The sequence below is a fragment of the Paroedura picta genome, chromosome 1 (assembly GCF_049243985.1).
Source record: "Paroedura picta isolate Pp20150507F chromosome 1, Ppicta_v3.0, whole genome shotgun sequence".
In the NCBI taxonomy this organism is placed as follows: Eukaryota; Metazoa; Chordata; class Lepidosauria; order Squamata; family Gekkonidae; genus Paroedura; species Paroedura picta.
The window spans coordinates 135,511,488-135,524,192 of record NC_135369.1 but is presented as its reverse complement, the minus strand read 5'-3'; the positions used below and the strand labels follow the sequence as shown (position 1 = coordinate 135,524,192).

General features: G+C 38.5%; 1 protein-coding gene across 3 annotated transcripts in view; it reads right to left on the bottom strand.

Annotated features, from left to right (window-relative positions):
- RNGTT (RNA guanylyltransferase and 5'-phosphatase) overlaps window positions 1-12,705 on the bottom strand; it is a 210,564-nt gene that overhangs the window by 111,605 nt on the left and 86,254 nt on the right. For all 3 annotated transcript variants that reach the window (XM_077304532.1, XM_077304539.1, XM_077304548.1), the window contains one exon: window positions 6,939-7,103. In XM_077304532.1, coding sequence (XP_077160647.1) covers window positions 6,939-7,103 — 165 coding nt within the window. The remainder of the gene's footprint in view (window positions 1-6,938; window positions 7,104-12,705) is intronic.

The window sequence follows — 12,705 nt, the reverse complement described above, 5'->3', positions numbered from 1 at the left end:
TGTCCATGGAACCTGAAGAAGCCTTCTCTTCATTGGTTCAAATTAATCAATTTTTCTCTTGTCTGATTTTTTCATCATCCAACTTTCACGCCCATAAGTGGCTATTTGCAATATGATATATCTAACTAATCAACATTTGGTAGTCAGGATTATGACCTTGCTTTTCCATGTTCTGTTAAGGCTCGTCACTGCTGAGCGACCCAGAACAATTCGACATTTTATTTCCATACAGCAATCACCAGTCCGATCAACTTGTGATCCAAGAAAAATGAATTTTTGAATACATTCAATCTCTTCACCATCAACTGTTAATGTGACATGTCTTGTTGTTTTGCACTGGTCATTTTTTTTGTCTTTTTAGTGTTTAAGAAAAGGCCAAATTTCTTACCTCATTGATCTTTGTAATCAGCTGTTCTAGTCCTTAGTTCCTGACAGGAGGGTAATCAGCATACCGAAGATTATTTATATTCCTTCCTCCAGTCTTAATTCCAGTGTTTGATTCTTTGAGTTCAACCTCTCTCCTAATGATCTCAGCATATTTTGATACAATGTCACCAAATGGTGTATGTATTTATTTATTTTATTTATATACCGCCCTCCCTGGTGGCTCAGTATATGCAATGGCTTCTTGGCTTGTGCAGAGCGACTGTACTGGCACCCCAAATTTTGCAGGGCTTCCCGTAATTTGTTGTGATCCACACAATCAAAAGATTTCTTGCAGTCAATAAAACGGATGTAGACATACTTTTGATATTCCCATGACTTTCCCAAAATCCAGCGCAGGTTGCCTATGCAAAACACATGTAAAGATTTCCAACTCTCTTCCTTGCAAAGAGATTCTATGGACAGGCAACCCTTGTAGGATGCAGACATAGTGAAAACCCATAAAAATAAATGGCTGTAACCTCTCAAGGAGTCTTAGTCTATGTCCTATATATAGAAATGTTTATCCATCTAGCTCTGGGGTATACAACGTGTGATCTGACCCCAAATAAATGTGTATCCTTGGACTAGAATCTGGGAGATCCTGGTTAAAAACCCCTCTCTTCCATGAAAACTTGTCCGATGACCCTGAGCCATGAATTGACTCTTAGTTTAACCTACCTCACATGATACAATAAATACTGTAAGATTTTTTTAAAGCAATAGTGATTTATGAAGGCACTAGGGTGGGGCAATAATTTAAAATGTCTTCAAAGTCCAATTGTTCCCGATACAGCTGTCCTCAAAATGTGTTAATGGTCAACAGGACCAGGTAGCACTAGCTATTTTTGCCTCAAGATAAAGAGTTTTGCCTCAAGATGGTGCTTCCTGGAAACAATGGTTGGTGATGATGAGGGTTGGTATAGCAGACTGTGAACTGAAACATCCTCTCCATTGTACTTTGGTCACTTAGATAATTTTGTACAAACATAAAGTTTCTATTTTGGATAAATTCTAAATTATCTTGCAGTAATATCAGAAGCAATAATGTAACCACGACAAATGGGAACATCAACTACCCTCAGATTCCCTTATACCCGTCAACCTAATTTCTTCATTCCTTCACAATATTATTCAGTTCCCAAGTGCTCAAAATAACTGACCTAATATTTAATCTAACAAATGCAGCTGATTCAAAATAAGTGGAAAGTATTTCACAATTCCTTTTGTTCTCATAAGAGAAGCGAGCAAGCAGTATGTCCAGTCTTGTCTGAAGAATTAGCATACTGTGTGGCTTTGCCAGACATGATGAGCTGCAGCTATATCGCATAGTGGTTAGAATGTCAGATTAGGATCTGAGAGGCCCCACACTGCCATGGAAACTTGCTGGGTGATTTTGGGGCTCTCTCTCTCTCTCTCTCTCTCTCGCTCTCTCTCTCTCTCTCTCTCTCTCTCTCTCTCTCTCTCATCCTAATATATCTCACAGAGGCACTGTTATGAAGATAAAATGATGCGGATGATGTATGAGGATGATGAGGCCATAAGAGATGAGAATGATGTAGGCCTTTTTGGATCCCCACTGGGAAGAGAGGCAAGGTAAAACGAAATAATTAAAAAAACACAACCCTTTTATTCTTTCTGGACATCCCTTCCCCAATTATGAACACATTGTAGATTCTTCACTTTCTCAGTTCTCTATAAATATTTGCAAATAAACCTAGGATCAGATTTCAGACCAGTTCCTGATTCACTAGATTGTGAATTTACTGACATATGGATGCCATAGTCTGAGGAAGAGTGCCTGCACTCGAAAGCGCACGCCTTGAATAAATCTTTGTTGGTCTTAAAGGTGCCACTGGACTCTGATTTTGTTTTGATATAGATGGCAAGTAATGTATTGATAAATCACATTATGCTCATTTTTAAATTTTAGCATTCAGTGTTTTCATGATGTGAGAATTAAATGTGAACTAGTAAAGAAGTATATTAAACATCTTGTATATAGTACCTAAATAGAGACCAGAATGTATAGCAAAGGTAGAAATAATAAACTATTCAATATTCAATAACTCAATGCTGAATAAATAACTATTCAATAAATAACTGTTCAATGAAAAGGCCATCATTTGAAGAGAGGATAGTTCAGGCATTATTTCTGTGGCAGTGGGAAGATCAATAATGAATTTTGATTAACCCAATCTATATGAAATAATTTAACACTAACATGCCTGTTGATAACTGAAGTAGTTTATTATGCCACAATTCTTATTCCACATTTAATGGGAACCGCCACAGAGAAAAAAACAAATGGGCCACCTAACAGTTAATATAGTCCATTACAAAAACAGAGTTATATTTCAAAGGTCATTTGAAAGTCTAATGGACACTGAAAACTAATTTCCATTTTGACTGTAGAGGACACTTTGGGGTAGATATAAACAACATCTACAGTTGTTACAAATGTATGGGGGGGGAGAAAAAATAGAGAATGACAGAATATATTATTAATTACTCCACTTAAAATACATGTAGCATTCATAGCCAACATTGCAAGACTCCATGCTTCCATAAGTGTGCAAATTTATTCCTTGCCGGATGACCTTTGGGGCATGCTGCAGAGCTCTTCTATTCACACAGGCACTTACCAATTGGAATGGCAGTGCAGAGCTGCATGCCTCAGTTGATGAGTTTTCCAGACTGACATTTTAGTCGAGAACATAATAGTATGTTATGTTTTATACATGAACTTACAAGTGTCTATAGAGCAGTCATTTAAATTAAAAAGTATACTATGAGAAACAAATGAGGACAGAAGCAAACCACCAAGATTCACTAGATCAAAAAAAAATTAAGAGTATGCAACACAGCAGAGAAATACACGTAATCTAATATTTCCACCAGGCTATATTTCATTAATGGGTTTCACTAACAATAGGAAGCCACATCCCTCTTATACAGTAACATGGCAAGATGTAAATCAATAGTATCCAATCTTTCCATCCACAGGGCTGGCCTTTAAAGCCCTCAATAATTGCCTGTTTTTATCCACTCACACACATTGACACACACGTGCCTTTCTCTCTTTTTTGCTGCTTTCCTCATTACTAAACTTACCCCGGACATTGGTACCACTTGCTAAGGTACAAATATATTGACAGTTCTTTCCCACAAAACCAATCAACTATGTATAGCATTTCTGTGCATTATTGCTTCTTTACTGACAACTGGGGGAAGAGAGAGTTTTTAAAACTCTCTCACTGTGGCCCACTGGAGATTTAGTGTGGTATAGTGGTTAGAAATTTTGAGTATGAGCAAAGAGAGCTGGGTTTAACTCCCACACACTGTTAAAGCTCACTAATTTGTCATACATTCTCAGCACAATTTACCTATCAAGGTTGTTGTGAAAATCAAACACAGGAGAACAGAACCATATATATCACCTTAAGTACCTCAGAGGAAGACAAGGATTTGAAGGTTGCGGGGTTTTTTAATAACAGATTATTTCAGATTACTGTAATTCAGTTGTGGGTCATGACCCAATAGCTAGGAACCAATACCATAAGGCATTCTTCTAAGAAGGCCACTTGAGGGCAAACTCAGAAGGTGAATTCCAGTGTGGTAAAACAGTGTCACTTGAAAATTCTGTATAACAACTAATATATTTCAAGGGTTAAAACATTATGCAATATGAGCAGACCAATTAGCCTCATGCATTTAAGAGAGCTGCCAGCTTAGGCTTGCTTCTACATTACATTTTTTTTCCTATACAATTATCACCATCCATGTGGGAAACTTCCCTTTAAAATTACCAAAGAGGTGATGGAGGACACACAAAATGACTCATCCTTTATTCAGTTCATTCCAAAAACTACAACATCAGAACTAACGAACAATGAACAGAGGTCAGGAAACAGAATTTGTAAACATAAAATAAAATATTGTGCTCTATACAGACATATTCACTGTGACCTTAAAACCTGAAAGCATGTTGATGACAGTGAAGTGGCTGATGGGTATCTAGCCTCTCAGTGCATTATCATATCAACACAAGTGTCTAAATTGTTGGCCTTCAGAAACTAAAATTAATGTTTACAGCCTTTCAAAATCCATGGAAGAATAAGAAAGCAAAATATAGTGTTATAAACACGGCAGTTGAAGCCAACACAATTTATTTTAGATGGAACTATTACTGGTGTCTATTAATGCTACCTAATAGACACCAACAATGCTACCTAATAGACACCAATAATAATTTAACTTGACTGGAATTTCACAGCATATCTGCCACTGAGAAACAGTATTTGTATCTATTTCTTGTGAAGAAAAAGTACTCATTCCCTTGGAATTCATTAAACAAAGGTGATTACAGCAGGGGGAAAAATATCCTTCATTTAAGCCCCTGTGCTGCTAGCATCTGAGGCAATCCTGCCCCGACAGCATATCCAATACATAGCTTCTCTGGTATATGTTGCCCAAGTTCATCTGTTGAATATCATTACTTCATCCAGCTAGGCATCTGTCTTGCTGCTCTCTCTGTGGCTCCTACTTAAATACAAATCAGGACCCATATCAATGTTCCCGTGACAACTGCAACCAATTACCAGATTCTCATATAATTATAGTTGCTCCTTCCAAGAAAATGAAAGCCCAATTTGGCATTCTCCTTTCACTAGAGTGTAAGCTATGTTTAAAAATGAGAATCTCTGTCCATTAGCAGGAAGGGGGAGAAGGTGGAATATGCACATCCATCAAGGCCAGACACAGAGGGGAAAGGGAACAGTCCTCTAAATCACCACCAAGCTTATAGTCAGAGACTGTTCTTTGCAACAGAGGTGGCACTGCTGCCATTATCTACAACCAGGGAATTGCATATCATCTGGTCAGGAAGGGGAAAATAATACTCACTGTATGAAAAAAGAGAAGCAGAAACAGGAAAAAATAGAAATAGGAAGGGAGAAATATGTCCAGCAATTGGCGTAACAAGTCAAATATGTCCACAGAGGCATAACAAGTCAAAAAAAGAAAGAGGGAGGGAAGGGTTCTTTCTTCCTTAATCTTAGATTGTGGCAGAGAGGGATTTGGGCAGTTCCACACAGATCCTAAGCCTTGAGTACCAAATCCAAATATTCAGATCCCAGTTCTGCAATTCTTCTACTATTGCATTTTAAAGAATACGGCAGATTGATATATTGCTACAATATTCTGTATTTCATTACAATGATAGGCCTGGCCTATCTGAGGAACTGCTTGTCTCCTTATGCCCCCTGCAGGGCTCACTGCTCTGTGAGTGCTAATCTACTGGTAGTCACCGACCTTAAAGAAGCTTGCCTGACCTTGACCTGGGCCAAGGCTTTTTTGGTCCTGGCCTCAACCTGGTGGAATGAGCTCCCGGGAGAGCTGAGGGCTCTGACAGAGCTATCAGAGTTCTGTAGGGCCTGCAAAACAGAGCTCTTCTGCCAGGTCTTTGGTTGAGGTCAGAGCCAGGAACAACAGGGGCTCCTCCTCAAGCTACATAATAACATCTAGCATACCCCACCCTGGGGGGTGGATGGCTGTGGGGAGGAAGGGAGGGACTATACTGCCAATCTTGTTTTATCTTTTTAGCTTATGCTATGATGTTCTATTATGGGATGGGGGGTATCATGTTTTAAGGAGGGGTTTATATTGTATTCAGCCATGAGTCTCCGGAGAGTAGCAGGCTAAAATAAAATAAATAAAATATAGACAGACAAGACTAATATTGAGCTAAATTTAACTGGTGTGGCCTCCTGTTTCTCCTCAGCCAACGGCAGATCAGAGAAGAAATGTTCCAGCTTAGCCAATCACCTTATGCTTAAGCCAAAGGGAGTAAAAGCATATATTGTACACTTTCTGAAGTAATTTTTTTTAAGTAGTAAAGGAAAAAAATGGTTCCATTGATTTTGATCATTTGGATATTGGCATAATGCTGACAGCAAGAGATGCAATACACTATCATTAATGACACAACTGCAATGATAGGCAGAGAGAAGGGGAAAGAATATGGGCAAAGGTGTTCTGCTTCTAATCCTACTCAGCAATCCACCACTGCTGGAGCTGTTTAATACTTGCAAGCAGCATCAACCATATCTATGTGTCCACAACATTTTACATTTCTCACAGAATAATCTGAAGTAGAATGTAGTTCAATGGTGAAATAAGACCGTTTCAACATCACAGCAAACCCTGATTAATATGTACCCCTGTGAAGGCTGGTGCCACAATAAACTTCAACCATGTTCAGCTAAACATGGAGAACGCATGCCACAGTTTAGCTACAGGAACAGGACATTTCTCCTTCCCTTCTATAAATTTAACATTTTAAATACTCTCCAAAAGAAAAGTATTTTTCACTATACTCATTTATTTTAAGATAACTTAATTAAGCATAGAACAAGAAGAATTTGCATTTACATGCATGGTTTTAATCACAGAGAAACCTTAAAAGAGGTTGAAGCCATTTAACTACTGGATTAAATGATCAAAAACATATTTACCTTTTTTGCTGCATGGATGTCAAAAAATGGTTTGTTACGAACACTGAAAGGCTCTTGTGCTTTATCAATTTGGCCGGTCTTCATTTTGTCATGACGTGGGAGTATAATCTCTTTTTCTATACATGACAGACGAATATTAAAATCACATTCACCAACTGGTTGTCCCTGGCAAATTAAAAATATTAAAATTCCATTGATACACAATTTAGATAACATTTATAGTTTTAAACTGTAAGCCTCCTCAAGCAGGACTCGAAACATAGAAATATTCTAAATAAACATGCTAAAATTTCACTGGACAATGCTCCAAAATGAAGCAATAATTTTCTAGTATTAGCAATTTCAATGTACTTAGAAGAAAAATGGTATGTTATCAACAGCAAAGGTAAATGTTGTTCCTCAGTGAAGGAGAAACATATTGGTCAAATCAACAGTCTCCATCCCCACCTCCCAGTACTGGGACACTCTGGTTGAGCCTGTCAGGGTCAAGAGATTCCACTGCAAACATATAGTTGTTTAACAAAACACCATTGTGCTATATGGAGCCTGGCGAGCAAGGAGAGGCAGAAAATAAATGAGTACAACGTATAAAGAAACAACTATACTTTCCTCCTCTAACATTAATGAGAAAAGGAAGAGCTGGGAAGGAGAAAAGAAGGAAAGCTGAGGCAATACTCTCTAATAATCAGTTCAGACCTGCTGACAACAAAGTAGTCAGAAGGGAACTGAGAGGAGAGATGCTCAGCCCTCCTCTTGCAGCAGATTTTCCATGAGGGTATTTTCCATCAAGTGAGGAAATACAAACTCCAATACTTAGCCTAGCCTAGAAACCTCAAACTTTGCAATGTTCCTTTTGCACTAGCACAGAATCCCATATGCATGACTGCACAAGAATACCAATGGTTTTCTCAAGCTGCAAAAAAAGCAAGAAGAATGGACTCTCTGAAAATTAATTCACTGCTGTTTAAGGGTTTTTTCTATAGATGTGTATGGTCACCTGGATAGCCCAAGCTAGCCTACTCTTATCAGATCTCGGAATTTAAGCAGGGTAAGCATTTGGATGGGAGAACACCAAAAAATACAGCCATCAGTACACAGAGGCAGGCAATGGCAAACTGTCTCAAACTTCTCTCATATTGCAAACCCTATGAAGTCAATACAAGTCTCCTGCAACTTGACAGCAAAAAGATGCAGATGTGCGTGGTCACATAAAAATTCTGCTTTTCTAAGGAGATGGAAAACAGATGATAATGGAAATATGGATGTTCTACCTGTGGCACGTCCAATTTCAGATGCCAGCAAAACTCAGCCCCCCCCCCAAAAAAAAACTTTTAGCAAGCCAGATAGACAAGACTGCATAAGGAGTGAGAGATTCTTTGATTAGATCACCATAAGCAAATATGTAGCAGTATAAGCCAAAGCTTGAATAAATAAGGGGAGGAAAAGAACAGCATGAAGAACTGCAAGTGTGGAACTTGAAGAATGGGCAATACGAACAAGGTGAAGGTCAGGAAGAGACTTTTAAATATTAAATCAAAAAGTGAAGAGAAAACACAAGGAAACTGTGGAGTATCAGTGAAGGTCACAAAGAAAAACATTAAATGGAAAATGTTTTTTTTTTACTTCCTCACAGACTTTGAAATCTCTCCTAACTATTCCAAACATGACTTGCCTGTCACTTTGGGGACACCTGATAATAAGCCAGTTCCGAAAGCAATTTCATAATGTTGCAAGTTGAGAAATTTCTGAGAGTCAAGCAAGGAATGAGAAGCAATCTACACAGTACATACTCAGCATTTTCATAGCATGTGATGGCATTTTAAACATTAATAACATTCACAGATTTCTTAAAAACCATTTGCACCTTTCCAGCCTTTTCAACCCTATATCCCTGCAGCAATGACAGTACTGGAATTGCTAGCTTGCCTGGAATATGTTTAGTTCATATTTTCTTACCTTTCTGAAATAAGACTTAACAGAAATAAGGATATAAATATATGTGGTATAAATATATAGAAAAGGTGAATACCATCTCAAGTAAGTTCCTAACATATTTTCTGGAAACTAATTCTGCCCCCTCCTCTAGTCACGCCATGAGAGATGATAAATACATGGAACAGGAAATTGCTAATATAATGGTCTAAAAAAGTATATCATCCAAAAGAAGTAAACTCTGAATACCATCACAAGAAGGTGACATTAGGGCAAGGCCTTGGTCTCCATGTCCTGATGCTGGATCTCCAGAGGAACTGGTTGATCACTGTGAGAGATAGAAAGTTGGACTAGATGGGCCACTGGTCTGATCCAGCAAGGCTCTTCTTGTGTTCAAGTCTATTTATTTCAAATTGAAAGTGACAAAACCCTAGAATAGTATCACAAATGCTTTTTGCTCTCTACTATTTGCTGGTAACTGTAGAAGAGCCTATATAAATAACTGTTATTTACCCCTTCTCACACATGCACATGATTGTGAATGCACATTCTAGCCAATACATTATAGTGCACAATAAAGCATTAAGGCATGGCATGGGTAAGAATAGGTAAAAGGTAAAGGTATCCCCTGTGCAAGCACTGGGTCATGTCTGACCCTTGGGGTGACGCCCTCTAGCATTTTCATGGCAGACTCAATACGCGGTGGTTTGCCAGTGCCTTCCCCAGTCATCACCGTATAATTGACATATTCATCCTTCTCCAAATATTGTGAAATCTCTACTAAACTAAGCAATGTTTAAACAATCCTCCAGCCTAAGGAGCCTTTCTCCTACTCAAGGGGCTCTTCTTCCAGTGGAAGAACTATGAATTTCAGGAACACTCTCTATTTTTGAGGAACACTCAGTAGAATCATCCAAGAAAAACCATACTTGATCAGAGTGCTATTATGAACTATTCATGTCAACGGCATTCTATGTTACCATGTTTCAGATGAGACTTTGAAAGTAAGAAGCCTTTGACCATCAAAGTCCTGTAGCTTACACAACACAAATATTTTACTACAGGGTATACACCCACACAAATTACACATATGTGTACTAACCTTGATTTTCTCAGCCAAAGTGCCTATACAGTCTAAAAACGTTTACCATGCTGAAACCAGACTACTGCATAACAACAGGCTAAAATATCAGCTTTTGGCAGCCTTACTGACATCAAAGAATGCATGGCTAACATCTGTACTACAGAAGTGCCACAATAAATGTGCACAAAATCAGATTTTAAATATGTACTTGGTGTGTAAAAGAGTATTATTTTTCATACAGTTGTAAAGCATTTCCTGTAATTTCTATAAAGTAGAATTAAAAAAAAATCTATTTATACCAGTTTACATGCTAATATAATTATATGTCTAATAAAGAAAAAAGATAAGCCATGTGGTAGCAAACTACAACCAAATACTCAGTCCAAATAATTATGTAAGTGACTTCAAAATTAAAATACATTTTCCATTAAAAGGCACGGTTTAACTGTTTTTAAAATCCGATTAAGAACATCTTTTAAACTTGACACAAAACTATAGTAATTTCATAAATAATGCATGAGAATCAGCAGAAAGCTATTTGTTTTTAGTCACATTGCAACATTAATAGCAAAGCCCACAGAAATGTAATGAAGAAGAAAATGGTATTATAACATTCTAGGTACTGTGGCCACTGAGAAAGAAACATCCCAAAGTTGACAAGCATAGTGGCCATCAGCATAAACTACTCATATGACAGTGCAGTAAGAAGGTGAGCTATTCCATACTGGTTTCTACGTTATACATATTAGCATATCAACTATGCACATATAGCATCAGATATTAAAGATAGATACATGGATGTAAAATTGCTATTGCCATGTATTGTTGAAAATGTAGTGTTATAATGATAAACTCCAGCACTGCTATCATAGAAAAATATGCCCCTGCAGTAAGAATCCTTCAAAATGCTGATTCCAATGATTTGCAAACCATTTTGCCCAGGAAATCAATTATTAGTAGGGTTGCCAACTGGTAACCAGTGGGACACAGGTCAGGGACATGGAGAACATCACTGCAATGTCATTTCCTGAGCAAACCTGGAGGTGATGTCTTCCTACTTTAGGATTCAGTAGCAAATCTATACAGTTTCATTACATCACTTCTCAGTTTGTCCTAGTGATGACATCATATCATCAACACAATGCTTTCTTCGCCCCAACCCCCAACCCTGGGCTATTTATTTATTTACTATTTACAGTATTTGCTGGCGTATAAGACTACTTTTTTCCCTTGAAAAATATGCCTCCAAGTGGGGGGGTCGTCTAATATGCCGGGTGCACTTCAGTTGGGATAGACATAGCTGCCCATAGTGGCCCATAGTACCGTAATGTAATGTAACAAACTCTATATTTTGAATGGAAATGTTGGGGGGTCGTCTTATACGCCCAGTCGTCTTATACGCCGGCAAATACGGTATTTATTATATTTATATACCACCCTCCCCAAGGCTCAGGGTGGTTTATATGAAACAAGAACAATACAGATAATTCAATATTTATAATAGTGATAACACTGTTATAGGTAACATAGTGGAACATGGGGAGAACCATGGGGAGAATATTAAGTCACCTAACACATACTGATGACCTCATGGGTTGGACCGATCAGCAGTGGTTATCACAGGAGGGGGGCTCAGAGGCCAGCGGGAAGTGGTTGGTTCAGGTCAACCTCAACCAAATGCCTGGCAGAGGACCTCCCTTTTCCAGGCCTTGCAGAACTGTTCAAGTTCTGTAAGGCCCTGATCTCCTCTGGGAGCTTGTTCCACAAGGTGGGGGCCAGGATGGAGAAAGCTCTGGCCCTGGTTGAGGTCAAGCGAGCTTCCCTAGGTCCAGGGATCACCAGGTAGATGGAGGTAGTGGAGCACAAAGCTCTTTTTTTTTGGGGGGGGGGTAGGCAGCTTATCAAGCAGTGCCAAGGGTTAGAGGATTAATGGACGGAGTTCTCCCGCTTTAATATATGGAATAGTTAGTGGAGATGGAATGTCCAAACCATAGTTTGCAAATTATTCTGTTACAACAAATATGCACCAAGACTACCAATACTAAAAGCTCAACAATCAAGGTGTAATGAACAAAAATGAAAACCAAAACTAATCTACAAAAACAAAAGGAACAAATGACAAAACACGAGTTTAAGTCATAAAATTTCTGGCGGCAAATTATCTGAAGTTGCTTGACAGACCCAGCATTTCCATTTTTTTCCCACAGGACAAATTGAAAAAGTCCTCAGATGTTTTCAGACTATACATTTTGACTGAGAAATATCTTAAGCATTTCAGTTACTTCAGAAGAGAAACTAGCACAGAAGAGATCTGTGGTTTCCCCTTATTTTTGTCTAATGGGAAAATGAAAAGTCCTCAGGAGGAAAAAAGAACATTTACCCCCAAGCCCTCACATCACTGACTTAGTCTAAAGCGCAAGAGAAGTACAACCAGCTCCCTTGAGTCAATTTGAAGAAACAAGTAACAAGCTTAGCCCTGGTCTATAAGAACTCAATGATCTCAAGCAAATTCTCTTTAAGGCATTAATTTCTCCTGGGATTCTCCCCAGGAAAATAGGCCTAGCAAGCTTCAGGCTGTTACTCACTTTCTCCCTGCTTTGCCACTGTAGGAATCTATCAATCACATTTTTAATCCACTCTTCTTCCAAGGAGCTCAGGACAATTGTGAACTTCTGCAGCACTGCCAGGTTTGGCAAGAGCCAGCACTCCCTCCAGAGTGCCACTCTTTTGGTCCTCAAGAGGCCTCAGTCC